The sequence below is a fragment of the Pestalotiopsis fici genome (genome assembly GCF_000516985.1).
Source record: "Pestalotiopsis fici W106-1 unplaced genomic scaffold PFICI_Scf_10, whole genome shotgun sequence".
Taxonomy (NCBI): Eukaryota; Fungi; Ascomycota; class Sordariomycetes; order Amphisphaeriales; family Sporocadaceae; genus Pestalotiopsis; species Pestalotiopsis fici.
Genome location: NW_006917100.1, coordinates 1,951,909 through 1,975,087, shown reverse-complemented (window position 1 = coordinate 1,975,087; position 23,179 = coordinate 1,951,909). Strand labels below are relative to the sequence as shown.

At 50.7% G+C, this 23,179-nt stretch overlaps 9 protein-coding genes across 9 annotated transcripts; 5 read left to right on the top strand and 4 right to left on the bottom strand.

Moving 5' to 3' along the window:
- Positions 1–215: 215 nt before the first annotated feature.
- Positions 216–2,802, top strand: PFICI_12835 (uncharacterized protein; the record flags this gene model as incomplete). Its single annotated transcript, XM_007841416.1, has 4 exons — positions 216–293; positions 352–578; positions 931–1,083; positions 1,239–2,802. The coding sequence occupies 4 exons, from the start codon at positions 216–218 to the stop codon at positions 2,800–2,802; spliced, it is 2,022 nt and encodes a 673-aa protein (XP_007839607.1).
- Positions 2,803–4,222: 1,420 nt separating this feature from the next.
- On the top strand, positions 4,223–6,340 carry PFICI_12834 (uncharacterized protein; the record flags this gene model as incomplete). The annotated part of the gene is made up of 1 exon (XM_007841415.1): positions 4,223–6,340. One exon carries the CDS (start codon positions 4,223–4,225, stop codon positions 6,338–6,340), a length of 2,118 nt encoding a protein of 705 aa, XP_007839606.1.
- Positions 6,341–7,645: 1,305 nt separating this feature from the next.
- Positions 7,646–8,425, top strand: PFICI_12833 (Peroxiredoxin-1; the record flags this gene model as incomplete). The annotated part of the gene is made up of 2 exons (XM_007841414.1): positions 7,646–7,752; positions 7,876–8,425. The coding sequence occupies 2 exons, from the start codon at positions 7,646–7,648 to the stop codon at positions 8,423–8,425; spliced, it is 657 nt and encodes a 218-aa protein (XP_007839605.1).
- A 479-nt stretch (positions 8,426–8,904) lies between these two features.
- On the top strand, positions 8,905–10,853 carry PFICI_12832 (uncharacterized protein; the record flags this gene model as incomplete). Its single annotated transcript, XM_007841413.1, has 2 exons — positions 8,905–9,163; positions 9,229–10,853. 2 exons carry the CDS (start codon positions 8,905–8,907, stop codon positions 10,851–10,853), a joined length of 1,884 nt encoding a protein of 627 aa, XP_007839604.1.
- Positions 10,854–11,643: 790 nt separating this feature from the next.
- Positions 11,644–13,090, bottom strand: PFICI_12831 (uncharacterized protein; the record flags this gene model as incomplete). The annotated part of the gene is made up of 3 exons (XM_007841412.1): positions 11,644–12,642; positions 12,714–12,894; positions 13,026–13,090. The coding sequence occupies 3 exons, from the start codon at positions 13,088–13,090 to the stop codon at positions 11,644–11,646; spliced, it is 1,245 nt and encodes a 414-aa protein (XP_007839603.1).
- Positions 13,091–14,756: 1,666 nt separating this feature from the next.
- Positions 14,757–16,202, top strand: PFICI_12830 (uncharacterized protein; the record flags this gene model as incomplete). The annotated part of the gene is made up of 1 exon (XM_007841411.1): positions 14,757–16,202. The coding sequence occupies one exon, from the start codon at positions 14,757–14,759 to the stop codon at positions 16,200–16,202; it is 1,446 nt and encodes a 481-aa protein (XP_007839602.1).
- Positions 16,203–16,737: 535 nt separating this feature from the next.
- Positions 16,738–17,802, bottom strand: PFICI_12829 (uncharacterized protein; the record flags this gene model as incomplete). Its single annotated transcript, XM_007841410.1, has 3 exons — positions 16,738–16,856; positions 16,917–17,137; positions 17,198–17,802. The coding sequence occupies 3 exons, from the start codon at positions 17,800–17,802 to the stop codon at positions 16,738–16,740; spliced, it is 945 nt and encodes a 314-aa protein (XP_007839601.1).
- Positions 17,803–19,932: 2,130 nt separating this feature from the next.
- On the bottom strand, positions 19,933–21,101 carry PFICI_12828 (uncharacterized protein; the record flags this gene model as incomplete). Its single annotated transcript, XM_007841409.1, has 9 exons — positions 19,933–19,944; positions 19,995–20,039; positions 20,124–20,338; positions 20,400–20,441; positions 20,498–20,571; positions 20,629–20,657; positions 20,715–20,818; positions 20,871–20,906; positions 20,984–21,101. The coding sequence occupies 9 exons, from the start codon at positions 21,099–21,101 to the stop codon at positions 19,933–19,935; spliced, it is 675 nt and encodes a 224-aa protein (XP_007839600.1).
- Positions 21,102–21,872: 771 nt separating this feature from the next.
- PFICI_12827 (uncharacterized protein) lies at positions 21,873–22,967 on the bottom strand (the record flags this gene model as incomplete). The annotated part of the gene is made up of 1 exon (XM_007841408.1): positions 21,873–22,967. The coding sequence occupies one exon, from the start codon at positions 22,965–22,967 to the stop codon at positions 21,873–21,875; it is 1,095 nt and encodes a 364-aa protein (XP_007839599.1).
- Positions 22,968–23,179: the final 212 nt, after the last annotated feature.

Below are 23,179 nucleotides of genomic sequence, written 5' to 3'. Positions count from 1 at the left end.
CTCCGGGAACTCACACAACAAATTTCCCTCCGCCGACCGAAAATCGCGGCACCTGCCTCAGCTCTTCCATTCTCCCTCCCCATCTCACTTTTTTTTTTCCCTACTCCGCCCACATACTCCTGGTCCGGACTCGATTTATCGCCGTTCACATCTGACTCTTTTACTCCTTTTTTTCCCGTCAAAATCATCTGGTGTTCACTCCGGACTTTTTTGCCATGTCGAGCGCCGTTCGTGGCACCTCTCTGAGGGCCGGGGGCGCCTGTGTCCGATGCAGAAAGGGCAAGACAAAATGCGTAAGTCATCCTCAACTGAACGGCCTCGCCCATCCGGGGCAGATCTAATGTCCACCAGGTCTATGAGAATAATCGCGCTCCTTGCAAGAACTGCGCAAAGGGAATGCACGAATGCTATCTCCCTTCCGAGAGTTTGGCGCATCATCACGGACAGTCGCCTGCCAGAGTTCCGCGACCACGCGAGAGTCTCCCCGGCGAGCGTAGCGTGTCAACCACCAACCACGATCGCCCGTCTGCCACCAGCCAGCCTCTGGCCTCGCGCACTGTCACCTCCAACAACGACAAGTAAGTAAATTCTTTTATTTGTGCAAACCACGACGTCGCATTCTCTTCCACTCCGTCGCTCCAACAATAATCATTCAACTATCCTGTCTGCGTGCATCCTATCCTCTGCTTGCTTACCGCGACTTGTTCTGCGCACTGCCGACTTTTCTGCCTCCACGCTCGCGTCAGAGGAGGGTCTCAGGCAGAACGCCCCAAGTGTTTGCGTGGCTCCCATGACCGGGATGCCTCGCCTCGGGGTTCCCAGAACCTCTCATTGGCGCCAAGTCGTTCCAGCTTCCGTGTTCCACACCCTTTATCCCCCCCTAGTCGCTCCTAACCTCCGGATCCGCTAATCAATATTTTTTTTGTGAAGGCTTACTCCGGAGTTGGTGCATGAGTGCGAGAGAATCATCAACAAGACCCTCCCAGCATGTGTCGCATTCCACAAGCCTGGCTTTCTTCAAAAGCTCAAGAACGGTTCACTAGAGACCAGCATTGTTAATGGTCTTTTGACCCTCGGAGCTCGGTAAGTATTCGCTCTTCTTCGCGAAGCACTTTTTTAACTACCGCTACTTTATTTGCATACAATTTGTAATCTGCTGTGCTGTCTGACACGCGGCTTGCAATATCGCATCTCGCAAACTCGCTATTATCTCGTGCAAATCTCTAACACCATTGCAGAAGCTCCGCACACCTAACCCGTAGATATGGCGGTCAGCATGGCTCCCAGGGCGCCGCAGAGCATTTCGCGGTCAAGACCATCAGTGCTGTTATGAACAATCTTGACAACCCGTCCGTCGCCGATATCCAGGCAATGTGCCTGCTTGTCATCCACGAGTGGGGAAGCCGAAATGCCATCCGTGCATATGTCTACCTCGGCCAGGCTGCCCGTATGGCTCAGATGCACCGCATCGTCTCAAACCACTACGGCTCCAAGCCAGAGGCAGAGCAATTCATCAAGGATGAATCCTTCCGAAGGACTCTCTGGCTCATCTACATCCTCGATTGTTTCTTGACCAGCAGCCCTGGCCGTTCTCCTGCTCTCACGGCACACGATGTCAAAGACATCGCTTTGCCGTGCCCGGACATGAGTTTCAGCTTCGGCTCTCCGGTCTACGTACGCACCTTGAGCGGCCGAGCACCCGCTGATCTCCCCGACCCCTCAACCCCCTTGTCTGAGGTCGGCGAATTTGGTCACATTGTCATGGCCACCCAGGCTTGGCGAAATGTTATCGAGATGCTCACGACTGTTGATATTGAGACATTTTCTGAGCAGCAGTGTTTGACCTTGGACAGCGAAATCGATACTATACGCCAGGGTCTACCTATGCACTTTATGGACAAGGCCGGCCACATCAATCTTCACATCACCATGGGCAGCGGTTTCACCTATGCTATGCTGCACTGCCTCCTGCACTGCGCTACCATCATGGTCAACCGACGTCGCCTCCTTCAATACATCAGAACCGAAGGCTTCAGCGAGGAGCAGTGGCGCCACGCCTCGAGCACCCATGTACAGGCTGTCGACAAGGCATTTGCCTCTTCACACAGCATCGTCTCTCTTCTACTTGCTCTGGATGCTGACAGCTCCAAGGATGGTGCAATTGTCTTCCCCCTGGTCATGCTATTTGCATGCTTTGAGGCTGGAGCTACTGTGGCCTGGTTTAGCCTCAAGGGTTTGACGCCGTCCAACGTCAATGAGACATCGCTAGTAATGGTCCGCGATGCTATGCGATTCCTCCAGGAGGGCACGGATGCCTGGACACTCTCTATTCCCTGGTATCGTCACCTTTCCGTCATGGCCAAGGTCTTGCGCAACGGTGGCAACTATCAATCGCAATCGTCCAAGCCCGAACCCAGCCCGCCTGCCAAGGACGATGTCGCCAGCCAGCCCGACAGCAACCCAGATGCAATGGACTATGAGCGACCCACCTCAACGAGCAACCAAAACCAGCCTCAAGACAGAGCGAGCGAGCCACCCCGAACGTCTGGATTTGCCGCTATCAACGGAGGTTCGGTTGGAGCCAACACTCCTGCGACTGCCAGTCCACCGCCGGCCCCTCAGCCTACCAAGGTCGAGTCGCCCCGTGCGCCTTCTTCGAATGGAGAGGCTCCCACGGAACAGGCTGGCTCACAGGACCGCGCCGCTAACAACGACATGACGGCTGCTGAGCTGTGTGCTGCTTTTGAGAATCAACTTCTTGAGCTTGATGATCTGGCAGCCTTTATGGGAGGCGGCGTATGATTTGGCGGTCAATGAGTATAGCAACTCTCCTGCGCTGTTTGTTTTTCCGTGGCGTTCAAGGTGAAAAGAGGGTAGTTTTTACTGTTTGGCAAGGCGTCATGTGGCTGGGGATGTTTTCATCTTTCACTACCGCTGTTTTCATACATGCATACGGCAGTTGCCGAGTTCGCGGTAGCATGTGGTTTTGTTTTGCTCTTTCTGATCTGGCACAGCCTCGGCAATTCTATGGTGTTCAAGCTCGTCCGCCACTTCGAGAAGGACGGGGCCAAAATTTGTGTTACAGAAATTATGCTACCTGCTAGTTGAAGGAGGACGGGGTGGCATTAAACACGAAGAGGACATGGCGTTTGGCGACAATGTATGAATAGGGTGCTTCTAGCTCATCGCTATTTGTTTTGCCATGTGAGGGGCTCAGGAGTTTTGCAGCTGAAGAAGGTTGACATGCTAGACTTTGAAGTCTTATCGAACCAGAAGCAGGTAGATTAGGTGGTTGCAGAATCATGGTGACGCGGAGTCGACTTGGGGATCAACCGAAGAAAGTCGATAGTAATTATCACGTCAGCCATTTGTTGTTCTAATGTTCCCTCCGTTCAAGGCGCTGTGCTTGGTCTCGATTAGGTAACCCATTTGAATATTGCAACACATATGGAGATCTGAAGGTTAGCCTTGGTTTCTCTAGACTCCCTATATCGTACTGCCTGCTACCAGAGGAAACGTTCACGACATCTTTAGAATGCCACAATGGGAGCTAGAAAAGGCATTGCACATTCAAATGTCTGTGACACCCACTGAGTTTTCTGGGGTAATAACGGTCACGAGAGAGAGAGATAGAGAAAACCTTCGCGGGCATATAGTCAGTCCTTTCCATTAATCTGCCCTTCAGACAAATTTTAATGCCGTCTGATGATTCGGCCCTCGGCCCACAGGTTGTTCTGCCTGGACACAATTAGTAAAATATACTTTTCACAAACTAGATGCCATGCCCGTTGACTTCTAGTCAAGCACTAGGTATATATAATTAGTAGCAATTGTGCACAGTCTTCGAGGGATCCAAAAAGATGCTGTACCCTCAAGTGCTTGCCTGGAATCATGGCTGCATTTAGTCCTTAGTGAAAGCAGACGGAAAAGTTTGATCCATCAAGTCCGAAATTCGTGCATAGTTTCGGTCCTTTTTTTGCAAAAGGTTTCCCGGTCCTATCTCATCAGTTGCACGCAGTAGAGACTCCAAGGTTGTCCCAACACTTTTTTTAGGCTTCAAGGCAGTAGGCCCGTCGGCTTGGGGGATGCAAATGACCAGTAGGAAAAATCGGTCAACGTACATTATATAAGTACGAACAATCCTTCTTCTTTGCGCCTCATGGTTCCACTTTTGGTCCGACCTCACCATTTCACTATTGGCACATTCAACCTGGCTTCCACGATGGATGATCAGCAGAAGATCTCGGTCCACGATCTGGGCACGAGGTCCGTTACTCTTTTCCCCGACCGCGCTCAGGTCACTCGAGACATCAGGGTGGGACTTGGGCCCGGCACGACCGAAGTTATCATCACTGGACTCGACCCAAGTGTCGACAAGCGCTTCGTCAAGATCAAGAGCAGCGGATGTGCAATCATTGACGACGTTACTGTTGAGACCCGGCCCAATTGCGATAAGTCTCATGATGTTTGCCCCGACATGGAGTTCGAGGACCAGTCCGATTCAGAGGATCGCAATGATGGTGATCATGCAGATTTTGAGCTTCCAGAGCTGAAGGAAAACCAAGACCAGATCGCAAAGCTCCACGAGGAGCAGAATCGTGCTACAGAAACCATCGTCAGTGCCCAGAGACAATGTGAGTTTCTTGACTCCTACAATAGCAAGATAACCAGCTCTCCTCCAAAATCCGACAAACCCCTCGAAGACTTGGACATCACGACTGTACTGGAAAACTACAGAAAGGAACGCAGCAAGCTTTACGAAACTGTCTTGGCTGAAACCTCCAAGAAGCGTGAGATCGAGCAGAAGATTTCCGATCTGGCCAGAAAGCAAGACCCACTGCGTAAACGTCGAGACAAACAGCAGGCAATGATCCAAAAGAATAGGGCCAAAATGCTGCGAGCAAAAGAGAAACGGTCGCGGGAAATTGCGCAACTTCGCCGTGAGGAAGAACATATCTGGCCAGAGCGCATCCACGTGATCAAAGTCAGCCTGTTTAATAGAGCTAGAGCCATGGGTGTAAGTGATCTCGAGCTTATCTACGACACGCGCGCGGCCTATTGGTCGCCCAGCTACAACCTCTCTTTTTCGAGCACCACCAAGTCGACCGTCTTACGTTTTGACGCACACATCACCAATATGACATCTGAAACCTGGTCAAACTGCAGGGTGACCTTGGCTGACTCTAGGGGATGGTACTCTGGTCTCGAAGACGACTTCTCAAATTTTGCCCAGCGGTACATCAAATTCGGAACAGGGAAAGCCAAACCCCTGGGATATCCCAACAATTACCACAATCCGCTCATCTTCTCAGGAGGAGACCTTGTACGCAGTCGACTTGACGCTGCCAAGAAGAGCTCGCTGAATGAAAACCTAAAGGCTATGCAGCGTCCAACTCCTTCGCCTGCCCTTGTAGGTGCTGATAGGGTCTTGCCACCTCCCACAGCAAGTCTTGCCCGCAAGGAAGGCCCAACGGGCGTTCAAGCGTATCCCGAGCTCGGTTTCCAGGAATCACCATTCGAGGAGACTGATCTTGGCTCTATCTACGAGCTCAAGGGCCTGAAGTCGCTGGCCCCGTCGCCAGACGACTCAAAGCACATTGTTACCCACATTGTGTTCAAGTCCGTCAACTTTAGTCGCATTGTCGTCTCCATGCACAAGCCTTCAGCATATATCAGAGCTGAAATCCTAAACGACAGCAGGGTTTACCTCATGGACGGTCCTGTAGGCCTGGTAATGGACGGAGTCTTCATCAGGCGTGCTGAGCTCCCTTATTGCATTCCAGGCGGTTCCTTTACGCTGGGATTGTGTCTTGATCCTGAAATTCTTGTCGAGCCCTCGATGCCGGAATTCACTCGCACCCCATCTAGTTCGTCCACGGCGGGACAGGTGGTGACTTACAAGCAAACGGTCAAGATTTTCAACACGTGTTCTAGGGATAGGGAGGAGTCCGTGCAGATCACCGTCATAGATCCGTCGCCCATTGACAACAAAGACGGGAATGTCTACACTCGTCTCGTGCAACCCCCTGGTCTCACACCGGGAGGACCTGGAGTCGAAGCCGGCGTCGGCATCGAGGGCAAAAGCCCAAGCCCGTTTCCACACTGGGGAAAGGCAACCGCTGCGCTGACGAGTGGAGGCGACCTTGCTTGGGACGTTACCCTCAATGCTGGCAAAGGCGTCGAAATGACTCGGGAATATTGCGCGCTCGTTCCCCATGGTAGGGACCGCGGCAATGTCTTGACCGATGTAGCAAATTGGGTCGAGAAGGCAGCTGAGGTAGAACATGAATGCGCCGGTGCAACTCCATCGAGTCTTGACGAGTTCACAGCTGGAGGTTGAGGTCACACACGCCAAGAGAGACTGGGTAGATGCATTTGTGGCAGAGGGACCTTGTGGTAGAGGGACCCTTGTAATTGGAGTGATCTGAAGGCAAACCTGGACGGAGTGAAAGAAGGGGAGAAGGGGAGAAGAGAGAGAGAGAGAGAGAGAGAGAAGAAGAAGAAGAAGAAGAAGAAGAAAATAGAGGATGGCATAACTATGCACTATTTACGTACATACCTAATTAGATAGCAAATTACATCAGAAGTCTTCTGTGCAGCATATTTGAAAGCTTGCTCGAGTTCGCCGTGGCATGAAAAAGTGATTGAAGCAGAAACAAATTGAATTATAGAAGTAGGAGCGGCGTGAATGAGGGCACACCATCGCCAAAATATTTATGTGGTTGTCAAATTGACCAAAGAAAGCATTGCGAGACTCTGTTTAGGTCGCAGACATGTCGTGGTTGGGTCATCCAAATGTTTATGATCGTTTGCTGGCAATAGAACTAGAGCTTCCTATCTTGGTTGAGTATAGAAACGTGCGGGGGTGGGAATCGAGGACCATAAATCATCAGCACCAGAGGTTTCAGCTAGGTCAGGTGCCTGCACTGGGCAGGCATGTATTTCGTACCGGGTACACAAGGTACTCCAAAATGAAATGCGACAAGCGAACCCATGGATTTTTTGCTTTTTTGGAGAAATGCAACGGTTGTGACTTGGTATTCCCCCCACATTGGCTATGTATGGCAGCTCATGGCTGAAAATTGACATTTCTCCAACTCGATACCGATACTCTCTCCTCCATGTGCAAACGTCATGTTGCTCCTGCGACAACGTACATAGGCACCTTTTTCATATTCGTGACTGACAAAAACGACCTTGTCGCGCATCAATTAAAGAGCAAACGCGCCAATCCGACGCGTCTTGGGGCATTTCCAAGCTAAGATCGCGCGATTGACCCACCTCGTTGCGCAAATTGTCGAATCGGACCCTGCGAAAAGATATGGAGCGGTGGATCTCGTTAGCAAAGCGGCAGTCGCTGGCCCCCCCCCCAAATCCAGGGGTGCGAATCGCACGATGTGGAAACTTGCGACGGGTGAGTGACCGTGGAAACGCTCTGATAAGAGAAGCGAGAGGAAAACGAAAAGAAAAAATACCGACACACGTTGCCGCCGCTGCCTGGTTCGGTTCCTCGTCAATCCCTGAATAGCCTCTTCTTGTAGTTCCCCAACTCGTCTGTAAACACTTCTCTCTCTTCACTTTGTCGTAGGACATCACATACCAGTCCTCGCCTACTTTCATCACGAGTAACCGCAAAACCGCAAAAATGTCCAAGGCTTTCATTCAGCGCCCGGCCCCAGGCTTCACTGCCATGACCGTCTTCGCCAACGGCGAGTTCAAGGAGATCTCTCTGTCCGACTACCTCGGCCAATGGTAAGTGCGTTCTCGCATTGAAATCCAAATAGAATGCCATGTTCTTCTTCTTCTTCAAGGACTTGCCTGGTCTTGATCGTCGTGGCCTATTCACACATATACTAACATGATTCTGACTTGCAGGGTCGTCCTGCTGTTCTACCCCATGGACTTCACCTTTGTCTGCCCCACTGAGATCATCCAGTACAACGACGCTCTGTCTCGTTTCCGCAGCATCAACACCACCGTCCTCGCTCTCTCGACTGACTCACACTTCTCCCACCTGGCCTGGCAATCGCAGCCGCGCAAGCAGGGCGGTCTCGGCTCCGACCTGGAGCTGCCTCTGGTCGCCGACCGCAGCCAAAAGATCTCGCGCGACTACGGCGTGCTGCTCGAGGACGAGGGCGTCGCCCTCCGCGGTCTCTTCATCATTGACCCCAAGGGAACCCTCCGCCAAATCACCGTCAACGACCTGCCCGTCGGCCGCAACGTCGAGGAGACGATCCGCCTCGTCCAGGCCTTCCAGTTCACCGACGAGCACGGCGAGGTCTGCCCCGCTGGCTGGATGCAGGGCGCCAAGAGCATGAAGGCCGACCCCAAGGGCAGCCTCGAGTACTTCTCTTCGGTCCCTGACGAGGCCGCCAACGGACACGCCAACGGCACCAACGGTACCAAGAGGGCTCGCGTTGACTAAAAAAGACTTGACTGTTGTTGTTACATTTCCCAGTGGAAGAAGACCCGAAAAGGTTGTGTGAAGATGGCGGCTTGCAAATGTTTCAAGCATGAAAAAGTTTAGAGCAATAGATCTAGATCTAGATTAGACTGAAGGCCTCCGGTATGCTGATATTGGACGTCGATGGGGTACCAGCCACCAGGTGGTTATTCCACAGTCTTTTGCGCATCTGGACAGGGCGCATAATAAAGAAGAATAATTTCCACGACAAAAAATGCGAAAGGAATCCCATGCAGACACAAGATATACAATTGTCATGTTGTGCTGCATCATGTCTTGGTTTGTTTAAGTTCTTCAAGTTCAGGGTTTTGGGGAGGAAATTATTGTCTTATTATCGTGACGTGCTCGATTATGCATATCTAGCGGGCAACTCTAGCCACAGCCCGCTACTACGGACCTTTCAGCTTTCAACATCATAATCTTCCCTAGTGTAGCACGAGATGGGGTCGAATGAGGAGCATAATGTGCAGATCGATTCTGGTCCCCAGTTTACAATTACTGTTCGAATTGGTGGAAACTTCTATCTCCTCGACGAGTTGAAAGCTGTTGTTGAGAGCATTGAGGGAGAAGAGAGATATCTGGGAGCTGTTCCCTTGCAGCGTAGACATGCAGGCGAAAAGGCGGCAGCAGAAGTTTTAGACATTAATCATGACAGTCTCGATAGTGTATGGTCAGGGGAGGAACTTGACTTCCATCAAGGTAAGTGCTTCTTCTGCCAGATGGGGGGTTACACGAATGGGCACCAGCTAATCACACAATATCAGTTGTCTTGCTTGACAAAACTCAGGAGCTCATAGAAGGGTTTCCATTTTGCCGTCATCTCCCCGAATATCCAGTCCTGGATTTCGCTCCCCATGTCATTCACTCATCCACTGGACGTGTTTTCAGCGTTCTGAAGCTTTGCGACGACTTCAACAATGCTTTCGTGGGCGGTACACTACGGGATGGTCCCAATAGATATCAATGGCTGAAAAATTCTACGAAAATACCAGTGCCATTCAGAAGGGCCAGGGGAGACTCGGAGCCAGACTTTCCCCTAAAAGACATGAGATTTGGTATCAAGGATGTCATTGATATCGCCGGGCTGGAAACGGGTAATGGAAGCAAATGTTATCGCGAGTTCTACCCTCCTCGAGACAATACAGCAGCTTGTATCAAGAGACTGACAGACGCCGCCGCCATCATGGTTGGAAAGCTGAGGTGCGGTCAGTGGTGCGATGGGCAGGATCCGCTCGAGCGCATGGAAGAAGTCACACCTACGAACCCAAGAGGTGACGGATCCCAGAAACCTTCTGGTTCCAGCTCTGGTTCTGCCGTCGCCTGCGCCAGCTACGACTGGCTGGACTTTACCATTGGCACGGACACGGGCGGCTCCGTCAGACACCCTGCCGCCGTCAATGGGGTCTACGGCATCCGGCCCTCTCTGGGCTCCATGGAGAGCTCGGGACTGGTCTGCTCTGATAGATTGGACACTCCCGGCGTGTTTGCACGCTCAGCGCAAATCGCGGAACAAGTATGCAAGGTAATGTTGAACAATGAAGTAAAAGCGCATTACAAACCAGAAAAGAAGCTTCGCTGCCGGCTTCTATACGCTACCGAGGGATGGGATTGGGAGCCTACGGACACCCCAAAGTTCTTTTCTCCCATACGAAAGCAGCCCAAAGATCTCACGCCCGCAGAGCAAATCATGGAAAAGTTTGTCAAAGAGCTGGAAGATTATCTGAACTGTGAGCGGCAAGCAGTGTGCATCTATGATTTGTGGAAAGCTACGCATCCCGAGGGCACATCTGCCGATCTGCTCGAAGCCACGGGCGACGTGTACAAGAATATAGTCTACAGCCTGCTCTGGCGCAACACCATTGTGCCTTTTACACGAGATTATTCCTCGCGCCATGGCAAAAGGCCTTTTATCGAGGAGATCACGCAGCGGCGTCTGAGGCACGGCCAGAATGTATCAGACTCGGAATTCCAAGCTTCGGTGGACGCTCTCGAGGCTTTTTCCGGGTGGGTGAACCGCGTCTTGTTGCCGAGTCCTGTCACGGATGACGACGAGGTGCCTATCCTCGTCTATCCGCAGACCTGGGGGAAACCACAGTACCGAAACGACCTCGGCAGGCTCGAGACGGGCAAGACATTTTGGGACGGCTTTTCCGTGTACTCTCTGGCCTATAGTTCGGGCTGTCCCGACTTTACTCTACCACTGGGCCAAGCCGAGTTCAAGTCCAAGATCACGGGAAGTTTTGAGCCCCTCCCCGTGGCCATCTCCGTCATGGCGCCTCGGGGTATGGACATGGCCTTGTTGAAGCTGGTGGCAGATTTGGAGAGACGGGGGATTCTCAGACCAGTCACCTGCGGCTTCTCGCTCCGAGACCAGACCAGAATGACCTGACTTGGGATCGAGGCAAAAATAGGGAGTGCTTGACAGGCAAGCTTTGAAAATTCAGTATACAGTAGAAGCTACTTATTCTTCAACCCAGCTACACGTTAGTAATATGACCGAAAAGCATATAACAAAGAATATCCCGTCTTCAATGCGATACATCAATGCCATAAAGACTACGAGAGCGACTTCCTAGGTGAAATAAGGACCACAACCAGATTCTTTCACAGCAGGTCCCAGACTGGAATGCGGCAAGGGGCACGAGAAACACTGCTTATTTTTCCAAGCCCATCCTCAGATATCATGCACTATTGGGTACGCAGCACCAAAGTAATTCGCAATTTACTTTGCAACACACCGAGCAATCATTGCTTTTGACATTTGGCCAGACTCTACTAGGAGTCAGTCGGCGACTTTCCTACATGATGGATTCGAGCAAAAAAAACAAAAAAAAAAAAAAAAAAAAACGGGTATAACAGTAGACGTTATTGGCACATGCCGCCATTTTGCGAGTAGGCCAATGTTTATCGCGATCGACAGAAGAGAAATATCGGACAGCAACTAATTATAAGCTGCTTCTCATTTCGACCGCCGTCACAATCAGTCAAATTAGACATAAAGGCTTCCAAAATAAATGGGACTTGCTCCCCGAGAAAATTGACAATATTCACTTTTATGCTAGATTCCTTGCACCTGGGGAAGCAATTCAATAATCTCAATAAAGAAGACAATATGATTTCCCTGCAAATATTTACTTGAATGGATACCGCTCATGTATAAATCAACAACAAAATTTAAATCATTGCTCGTTTACAAACAGACCAGCCATGCCCATGCCAGTTCCGATACACATGCTCGTCAAGAGAATCTTCTTCTTTTGCCTCCTGCACTCGCTCAGGCCAGTAACAATCTGTCTCGCACCAGTGGTGCCTAGCGGGTGGCCGAGGGCAATGGCACCACCACGGGGGTTCATCTTGGCCCAGTCGAGGCCAAGCTTATCCCTGCAGTAGACGGCCATGGTACCGAAAGCCTCGTTGAGCTCAACCACGTCAACATCAGCCAGGCTGAGGTTGTGCTGCTTCAGCAGCTTGGGGATGGCAATGGCCGGGCCGATACCCATGATGCGGGGAGGGAGACCGGCAATGGTCGAGCCAACGTACTTGGCGACCACGGGGAGGCCGAGCTTGATGGCGGTGGAGCGCTTCATGAGCACGACGGCAGCGGCGCCGTCGGTGACCTGGCTGGCGTTTCCACCAGTGGTGATGGGTCCCCATTGAGGGAAGGCGGCGCGGATCTTGCCCAGGCCCTCGGCAGTGGTGCCGGGTCGGATGCCCTCGTCCTTGGTCAGGGTCACGGTCTTGACCTCGCCGTCAGCGCCCTTGACCTGGGTGGTAATGGGGACAATCTCATCGTCGAACCAGCCGGCGTTTTGCGCGGCCTCGGCCCTGCGGAAGCTCTCGGCGGCGTAAGTGTCAACCTGCTCCCTGGTGATGCCAAAGTCGCTGGCAACGTTCTCGCTCGTCCAGCCCATGGCCATCATGGTGTCCTTGGCCTCCTGGCTTGTGAGGATGCCCTCGTCAAAGGGCTGCTCGAGACGGTCGCCACCTGCGGTCATGGACTCGGCGCCAATGGCGACACCGACCTCGATCGAGCCAGCCGAGATGGCGTGGGCAATGTCGGCCGTGGCCTTGAGGCCGGAGCTGCAGAAGCGGTTGACCGAAGAGGCACCGGAGGTGTTCGGGAATCCGGCCGAGAGGGAAGCAGCGCGGACCTTGTAGGCGGCCTTGCCGTCGGAGACCTGTAGTAGGCGTGGTTAGCTTTGTGCTATTTTACAAGTTGGCATGTATACGACATATCAAAGCCACATACATTACCGAAGCAAATGTCCTCAACGAGAGCAGGGTCGAAACCCATGCGCTCTCTGACCTCCTTCAACAGAGCATATGTCATGAACTCGAGCGAGGTATCCTTGAAGCCGCCCTTCTTGCCCTTGCACAGCGGTGTGCGAACGGCCAGGGTAATCACGATATCGTCGGCATTCTTGGATGTGCTATCCGAGAGTCAGTATTTCGGGACGCACCCAAATAGCAAACGTGGTGGGCTGATTGTCGGACAATAGCTGTATGCTGCTTGTAGACAATCCCGACCAACGGCGCCTCAGTGGGGGGTTTGTGTACGTACATTTGCGACAGACTCGTGCCGGGAATCAGCTGCTTGGCAATCGAGGCAATACGTTCGGCGGCCATTTTTCTTCCTCTTCTTGTTGGTGAAGTCGGTATGGGTACAATTGTCGAAAAGAAGAGAAGAAGAAGACGAATAATTGCACTGAAGAAGGAAATCCGAGGAAGTCAAATCTCACCAAATGGTAAGCAGGTAGACCGACAACCGTCCGCATGATAAAGGGCCCGTGGGGCGACATCCAGTAAATCCCACTGCTGGCGCGACCCCCCCAGACTTGCCGAGGCACATCGGGCAAATCCACAAATATGGTTGGTATTGGCCGTGCAACTCGGCAGATTCCAGCGGGCGACTTGATCGCTAATCAGCGCCTATGTAAGGGTTGGGTAACTAAAAAAAAAGTCCGGGGTAAATAATAAAGGTGCTCTGGGAAAACATGATTGCGGGCGTTGGTATTCCCGTTCGAGCCGGAACCCGACTCCTTTCCTTGCCGGATGTCATTTGTCAACCTTGCAAAAGCTACCTCTCTTGTTGGCAAGACTGTTTTCTCGAGACTTTGAGTGTTGCAGACTCATTACTGCATACCACGCATATGTGCAGGGCAAGAAACACGTGCGAGAACAATCATTTTGATGTATGAGAACATCTTACCTAAGCAATCGGCAGCCGTTGAGAAAAATTACAGGCTGAAATAAAATATCTCCGATGGACCAATCATATAATCATGCTCACTTGGCGACCTTCTCGTGACTACTGGCTTTTGCCTGTGACTTCACCCGGATTTTCTACAGCAACGCAGTGCTGGTTGGTCAGCAAGACTCTGGCTGTCAGTCTCGAGATGATTGTGTCATGGCCATTTGTGCCCAAGCTTAGACAGTCAGTACACAAGTCATAGGGGGAAAACGGTGTGCATATGAATTGAGAAACATACATAAGTAGACGTCTCAGATTCATGTTGCTCTTGCACTCGTGGAATGAATTGGTTGAGTGGTTTCCACGTCTTGCGTGTGAAGCAGCAGTGGGGGAACAATTCATCGCTCTTGCTTACACAGATCTACAAGAATCAAACAGGAAGGCACGTTTTCGCCAGGTGGTGGAAAGAGAATCCAAGTGCAGTAACAGCAAATACGGTGTTCACTTAATAAATTCATTCAACAACAATGGGACGGGCATGACTTGGAATTGATATCGCTTAATACAGTCATTCAATTCAAAAGAAAAGAAAAACATCTTGGATAATCGATGCATGGCTGTGGGCTACTTGCAGCTACATCATCCTGGACAAGGTGGATGACTGTAGATTATTCCACGAGGCTCGAAACACAACATTGGCCGCCATTGTCTTCGATTTCATAGGTGGGCCATGAGTCTGGTCTGTTGCTGCCAGACTGATTTTCCTTTGTCGTAATAGTTGTCCTAATGACCAACTGTTATTCAAAAAATATTCCTCTTTATGCAAAACCGCTGAAGATGGCAGGGAAGTCTGTCTGACAATAACATCTTCAAATTCAACACAATCACTACCTTCCAGTTTTTCTGGGACTATTTTACCGCCCAACTTTCTGTCCTACCATAATTTCTTGTCTTCTCCTTCTTTCTTCATTCTATCATCTACTAGCACCACTCGATAAATACGCCACACCTACCACACAACGCTTACCAAGAGAAACATCAAGAAACGCTACACGCGTCACCTTCTTCTAAAGTCGTTCTCTGCCTTTGACAGCGCCTACGATGCGTGTATCTAGCGCAATAAAGACAGCTACTGCAGCACTCTTCTTGGGCCAGACCGTCCAGTCTCTTGCGGTTTCCACCACCCGGGAAGTCGCTGTGCAGCGCGATGAGATTCTCAAGGGCCCTCACATTCACCTCGAGTCTCGGGATAAGAGAGCCGATCCAGGACCCAGCCCGTACAATGATTCTCAACCCATTCCGCAAGCTAATCGCCATCTCCAGATTGAAATTCAAAACCTTCGCAACCGATCCATCAATGCCTACATCGGTGGAGGGATGAAAACGGTTAACGGAACAGAGCAAGTGATGCTACGGACCGATACTGGCCAGTACTTCCTTCTGAAAAATGTTGGCGCCAACGATCCCAACGTTCCAACACCAGTTCCCTCGACTGTTCCTCTCAACATCAGCATCCCCGCCAATGCCACCAAGAATGTCACTCTACCGGACTATCTACTCCACGGTCGCGTCTGGATTGCAGAGGGACACCTCGAGTTTAGAGTCTATCCGAATGGTGCTTTTTCTGAGCCTTCAGGAGCCAATCCGTCTCTTATGGAGTATAATGTCAAGTGGGGCTTCGTCGAGCTCAATCATGATGCGGGTGGAATCATCATTAACCTCTCCTTCGTCGACTGGGTCAGTCTGAGTCTAGGCATGACTCTGACGTCTTTGGCAAGTGGCGGAACAAACACCGCCAGTGTGCGTGGCCTAGAGCCAGGAGCGATGGAAAAGATTTGCGACGGTCTCAACAAGCAAGCCAATCTAAACGACGCTCTAGGACAGCACGACTGGGACAAGCTGTGCATCTACTCAAAGGAAAATACCCTCGTGCGTGTCATATCACCCAACATTGATGCTAGCATGCACCGCGTCAACAGCACACTGGTAGACTACTACAAAGATTATGTTGACAAGGCCTGGCAAGAATATACCGAGCGTGACCTCACGCTCAATCTACAAGGAGATGCCGACGGACTGCCCCTGTTGACCCCAGGAGATGGCATTGCGACTGTGTGCCGCGTGAACAACGGCACTCGAGCGCTCACTTGCGACAAAGCTCCGGGTCACTCGTATGCTAAGCCAACAACATCAGACATTTGGGGATGTAATTCCGGTCCATTTGTCGTGGGTGCCATCAACGGAAGCTCAAACTCATTGATGCATAGCCGTATCATACCACGACTGTGTGCAGCATTCACCCGCTCGACTCTTCTTCTAAGCAATGGTAGCGTGCAACCATTTTACAATGAGAGCCAGTACTACACCAACGATGTCACGAATCACTACAGTCGCCTTGTACACAAGTACCTCGATCAGGGCAAGGGATATGCCTTTTCGTACGATGACGTGAATCCAGAGGGCATTGAGCACAATGCAGCTGGAGTTCTTGCGGCAACTCTCCCCACGAAAGTTCACATTGAGGTCAAGGGGGATACGGGCAACTGAACCCTGAGCAAGCAATTTAGCATGGTTACTTGGTTTGACAAGTTCATTTGGGGGCCTTGGCTATATCATTTCCCTTTTTTGCCATGTTTTGGGGGATCACGAATCACGAATCACGACACACATTGAGTACGCCAGCTTTTGCATTGATGAGTAGAAGGTTTCCGTCAACTCGAGTGGAATCTCGAGCCTTGTTTTCTGAGAGGTAGAAGACGAGAATAGCATGATAGTTTAACAAAAAGAAGAAAACATGAAAACTTGTCTTGTTGTTTGCACTGTGTGATTGCCTCATGTGGTCGAACCCCTTCCATTTCTTTTGTTGTTGCAAATATCTATTTTGGCTGTGACATATAGAGCCTCCAAAATGGCAAAAATGACAATCGCTTTCGTAGCCATGATATCCTGTGACGCCTTGACACCCAGCCCTGCATGCGCCGTTCTACCTTGATCCAATCTAGTTTGTTCTATATAGCTTTAAATCCCCCCAAAGTTTTGATACTATGTTCGCACTGATGCTGCAAAAGAGATAAGAAACTCTTCAAAAACATGCCGTGTATGATGCAGCTAGAAGTGCAACTGCGTAAACAATAGAAGCCGGCAAACCGCTTCGATCAGCAGCAGAAGTCGGCGAAACACCCTTTGCAGAGCTTCCAAGGTCTGGGGATAGTACATTAGCTAGGAGATGGGGCAGATGCAAGAATATTATGTAGCACTTACACCAATTTCCAATATCCGTTAGTTCGCCGGCATTGTTCAGCATGACGGCATTCTCGCCAACGTTGCTGACTTTGGACCTAAAGGTGCCAAAATAGCTGTATCGGCCAACGCTGTCCAGACGGTCAAAGTACTCGGCAGAAGTGTTGTAAAAGTCTTGAGTTGTTGACAAGTCCTGGTCATTGTAATTGTATTCTGTAATCCATTGCGTAACATTTGGGAAACTGCAGGGCAAAGGTCAGTAGTCATGTATGCGGGAATGACAAGGAGGGATAAAACCTTACGCGGCAGAATACGATCCCATGTGACTTGCGAGGCCTTCAAAATTGCCGTACCAGTGGATATTCACAAAGTCGTAGGTGCAATTCTTGGTCTCGCTGTCGGTGCTAATGAGCGCAGAGCAATTGGCGAGAAACTGCTGCAGCCAAGGAATCCCATCCCAACCGCCGGTGCACGCCGGCAACCCGAGTTTGATGCCCTGGGCGGCCAGCGGCTCGATGTTCTTGACCCAGACCTGCGCGGCCTTGGCGGGCAGTATGGCGGCGCCGCCCGTGGAGGAATCGCCATTGGGCTCATTGAAGCCCAGGACGTGGGAAATGTTGCGGCCGCCGTCAATCAGACTATTGACCTCGTCCAGAAACGATGTGTCTTCAATGCTGCCCCACAGCATGGGCACAAATTCAAACTGGTCCTGGGCATAGTCGGAAAAATCAGAAGACGGCGTCGAGCCGTAGTTGTAATACCACGTCAGATCGGACCCGGATTCCACCCATATCTTATTGTCTTGGGGCCATTTCGAGTTTGGCACGAACACGAGACCACGTTTGGAAGAAGCGGTTGCTGACACGAGTCCAGTTAATGCGAGAAGTGAGATCCTCATGGAAAACATGTTGCTGCAGATGATCCCAACAGAGGCCCCCTTCCGAAATCGACCAGGGGATCTTTGAATGGGTTGCTACAGTGTACACGGTGGCCAGCCAACCCACAGCAATTGTTTGAGAAATTGGCGCTGGGAAAAGAAGCACAAAAACTAAGCGTTCAAGAAATCGATGAATCGAGAAGAAGAAAACCGAGCGACAAAATGAACAAATGACAAGTAGATAATGGCAAGGCCCGGGGCCAACAGATAAGTAATATCAAAGAAGAATCAGCCAAGCAGGCCGAGACTCACCTCAGCATCTTGCAGGTGTTTTCGGTTCGCAATACCGCCGATGATGATGAGCGGGCCAAGCCTCCCGTCAGCTCGCCTAGTATCAATCAAGGACCCAAAAGGGGACTTGCTATCGTATTTGCAGAGGTATTGGTCCTCAAGCGATAGAGATATTATGCAGATACGACCCAGTCTATTTCCTAGAGAGGGAATAAGCTAATGCAGGTCGAAGGACCTGAAAAACAAAAAAGAAGGGGCCGCCATCCTAGGCGGCTGCGAAAATACGGACGGGCGCCAAAAAAAAAGCCCAACACTAAGAACTAATCCTAGCCTATTGTTCTCAGCTTTTAGCGATCTTCATGTGTCTTGGATGACTCTCTCTTCTCGAGAGGCAGGAAGATACTAATAGAGTTTCAATCTGACCATGATGTCTCTGAATAAAGGTCCTTTGTCAAAAAGTCTGACCACGGCAATGGGCTCGTCCAAAAGAGTATCGAGGGACGGCGAGAGCGTCGCTCGGTGCGGTCCGAGACAAAGTCATGATGGCCTGGGCCCCCCGAGTCTGCGAGCGCGCGCGCGTGGTGTTCCCACTCGCCTCGCTGCGCTGGTAATACCCAAGTCCCGTACGGGAGTGCCTATGACCCCCCTTGCCGCCGAGATAAGAGGGGACACTATCGAAATGCACATGAGAGCTGGAACCTGATCGACTCTGCTGAACTTGGCCAGCTTTTCAATATTTATTACAATTGATACTTCCCAAGCATGCATTGTATTGGATATATATTTATTTAAATCAATTCAAGAGACACGACGCATTTCATCGCCAGACTTGGGAAACCTTTTTTTTCATCATATCCAATTATCCAACGATAGTATTTGAGAACCAAACATTGACGGCTTCGGCAGCTACGGGCTGAACCAAGCGCTTGGATCCCAGTGGATAAACAGCTGGCTTGCACTAGAACACGGTCGGCTCTAGTGCCGAGATCTCCGCTGAACAGACGCCGCCCGATTACCACTAGAGTCGCCTGGGATCGGCAATTGCTAGCAGCTCGACTTGAGGTGCCTTGACGCAATGTTGTTAGATGGAGCGAATTCTAGTGCAAACTGTCTAATCTAGTAGAATACTCTATTATGATGTAACTAACTTATTGTGCACTCAACGTCTGAGGATTTACCGCGTCTGGAAGTAAATGGTTAAAATGGGTCAAGATTACCCAAGGTACCAAAGGGCAACATCTCTGGGAAATAACATTAGGAATACACCATCTCCGGCAACGCCAGACCATTCATCCAGTCTCGTCCCATGTCTTCAGCCATTCAAGTTTCCAATCAAAAACCGACTCAAGAAACGTGGGTCTTTGTTCGGTGGTCACATGATATCTAGAATTCTAATATACTGCTAAAAGCATAGCATTGTTGTATAATCTTGTAGTAGAACAGGAACTCTACAATAACTAATTTCCATAAAATGGCCTATTAGCCAGTCTTAAATCGCATGCCAAACGAGATGACTCTAGGCACGGGCGAATAGGCCGTGGACGTCCGCATTGGAACCACAAAATCTAATTCTTCAAAGGGATTCAAGTTCCAATGTATAGAATTACGTGGCGAACAGTGACGAAAATCAGAATTGCCATGATACAAGCTTGTGGAAGAATGCCATTTATTGACATCACAAGCAGAATTCTGAAAGGGTTGCATGATTGTTTATAAGAATCAATACACTTGCAATTTAAAATCAATGTGATGCAAATATGCATTGAAAAAGGGTATGTACCCAGGAACGATAACCACGAGGCAACTGTTCCCAACACTGAATTGAATAGGTTTAGACCACTCCAAGCTCTTGCACTATTCCAAGGCCATTTAGCAGGAAATCTATACATCTGTTAGTATTCATGAGGCAAGAAAACAAGTATATGACTCACTGGGTCAGGGCCAGGAACGGTGTAGTTTGTAAAGCCATTGTAAATCTGTACACGGGTCAGTTAGCTGCGTTATCTTCTTCTTCTTCTTCTCCAACACTGCCTCAAGTATTGTAGCATAGAAAAACTCACATTGACAGTGTAGCCGGGGTCAGTGTCCTTGAAGGCACCGGGAATGGCCACGCCGGCAAATGTCGACGAGCCGCTGCCGCTGACGGTGACCTGCGCGCAGGAAATGTAGAATTGCGGGATGCCGGCCGGCCAGGGGTTGTGGATCGCGAGCTGCTGGATTCGGAGGAGGTAGTCACCCGAGGCAATGCAGGTGGGGATCGTGTAGCTGTACGATTCTGTGGATGGGTTAGCTGCTGATTTGGCTTTTTTGGACAAGATACCCGCGGGTTGACTTACGTGCCAGGTCCCAGGTTGCAGTCGAACCGCTGAACGTTGGCCCTTTGTGTGTATTGTTAGAATCGACGTTATCAATAGAAACTTGAACAGGTTCTCACCAATATCCAAGATCTTGAACCATTCGCCGCTACCGTCGTAGTCTGAAGCAGCTCCTGGAGCCTTGGACATGTAGCTTGAAGAAAGTTTAGTATGCTCGGACTTGACTTGATCATGTCATCCCGGGTCTTACATGGATACAGGTCCTTGGTGGTAGACGGCCTATGTCTATGTCAGAAAAGTATTATCCAGTACTGAACTGAGCTGTCATAGACTCACAGTGTCGAGCGTAAAGGTGAAATCATCACCAGCGTTCACAGCAATGGTCTCTGTGCCAGTACCATTGGCGCCAACATTGCAACGAAGGTCGTTTGACGTGAGGTCTGATATTATTTATCAGCAAGTGACCTACGCTTCAGTAGGCAGTGCACCTACCAGTCACTGGCGAGTTGTAGTTGGTGTTTTCTCGGACTATTCGTTGTTGCAAAGGTCAGTTTGGCAAGGTACAGAAGGTGGCACATGTCTAGGTTAGGTCCGTTTGGACGTACTATATTGATAGACGGGGTATTGGGTCGATCCCAAGCTAAACTGTTCAAAGATGTAATGAGCTGAGGCTCCGCTGACCGCAAGGGCGGTGGCTGCGACAAGGCTGACGGCGTTCTTCATGCTGGGCAGTAAATCGAGGATTGGACTTGGCACGAGAGAAAATATTTCAAATAATGGTCAAGCTCAGTAGACAGGTATATATTCAAATGTCGTTTGACAGTGGGACGCATTTTATATTCGGCACGGAAGCATGGTATTTGTTTGATGCCAAGAGAAGGAGGCTCATTTCCACCATTGAGCTCGAAGCAGAACCAGGAAAAGGCAGCGGCACAAGGACCGATTAAATTGACTCATGCATGATAAATGACAAGCTCAGAAGCTGGTATCGAATAGAGCGATGCTGCCATGGGTGGCATCCTGGATAGCGGCAACCAGCGAGAGTGCTAGGATGGGATTCGCGAGTGTCCCAATCGGGCAATGCGGAAGATAGCCGCGAAGCTTGCCCACGTCGGAGCATCATGCGCCCTCACCAACTAGTATTGTTTGAGTCTCAACTGCCGCTATTATCCTTCCGAATGGCACCTTGTTCGAGGTGATAAGGTCTGATCGAGTCTGTGTCGGGAGCTGCGGTAAGAGCTGCATTCCCAAAATGATGGAAGTTCTTGGTAGGCAACACTAGAAGCTCTTGAAGACGACCCTTTGCAACCCTAGTAGTTGCAACTAATGCTCTCTTCGAAATCTATTTTGGGCGGAGCAATGATATCATAAGCCTCATTGTTTGATCACTTCAGGAGATGTTCTTGGGCAAGTCCTGAAGATGTATGACCCGTCATTTATCCGAGCAAGGCACAAGCTCGATACGCAGTATTGAGGCAGCCATGTTGAATGAGCTCATGCCGATGCCAAAAGATGGTCTTTGCCCTGCTCTTTGAGTACTTGGTGAACCGTTTGCAGAACTCTAGCGTGTAGTGCCTTTGGTGCAGCAACAAAACCGTAGTTGTTGACCAGCTTCCTCCCGACGGTCAAGTCAATATCTTTGCCATCAACATCAGTGATTTTGCCGCCAACCTCTTCAAAGAGAAGCATAGCACCAGCATGATCCCATATCTTTGCGGATCGGTCCCGGCGTTTGTAGACCCAGACGGTCATGTTTGCAGCTCCTAGAGCCAGGGTTACCCAACGAGGAACCCAACCCAGCAGGTCGCACCCGGGGAACTCGACTCCGAGCCTCTCAACAATGACCTGGTGGGCATCATCGACACCCGATACGAGAGTATTGAAGCAGGTGACGGAGCGAAGGTCTTGAGGTGCGGCCGTCTCAGCATGCGGCTCGATTTTCTGAATCTGCACCTCACTTGTCTCTGCAAACAGCGGGCGGACATAGGTGCCATACCCCTTCGCGGCAAAGACAATCGAGCCACGCCGTGCTGGGTCTGTCGTATCGTTGGTGATTGGGGCCCTGGCGCCGACTGGAATAGTTGGGCAGCCGACAATGCTCAGAAGCTGCTTCCCACCCTCGAGTAGTGCAACGTTGATGGCATATGCCTGCCCCTTGACAAACGTCTGTGTGCCGTCTATGGGGTCAAAGATCCAAACCCTTCCGGACTCCGAGCCCCCTGGCTTGCCATTCCCACACCAGTCGATCATCTCGCACATCTCATCCGGACTGGTGGGAAGCTTGCAGAGTGATTCGGTCTCTGGCTCCTTCAGCCGTTGAAGCAGCGACCATACTCGATCGAGCAAGACCGTGTTTTCCCTGAGCTCTGCGGCAGACTCCTCCCCGACGAACTTGTCGCTGGGAAAGACATGGTGGATGGACGAGGTCAAGAGTGCTTGGATCGCGAAATCTGCGACTGTCACGGGACTCAGGTCATCCTTTTCCACAACGCCCTTGTCCTCGGACGAGATGACGGACTGGCTCAGCTTGGCCGCCTGTTGGATGGCGTTGATTGCAGTCTGCAATTCTTTGGCAAAAGGACTGTCCATTTTGCTCGTTGTCGCTGTTCTTTGCTTGTATTGCGCTATTTACGCTGGTTTGCTTTGGCTGGATTTGTACTTTGGAGCCTTGACTGCCCACAAGCTCACCCAAGGTACCGTACAAAATAGTAGGTGCGTAGAATCTGCTAACAGCGGGCCACTCGGCGGGTCAAAGTCAACGCCAGACCTCTGAAGCGCCCACACTGACAAAGAGCAATTCT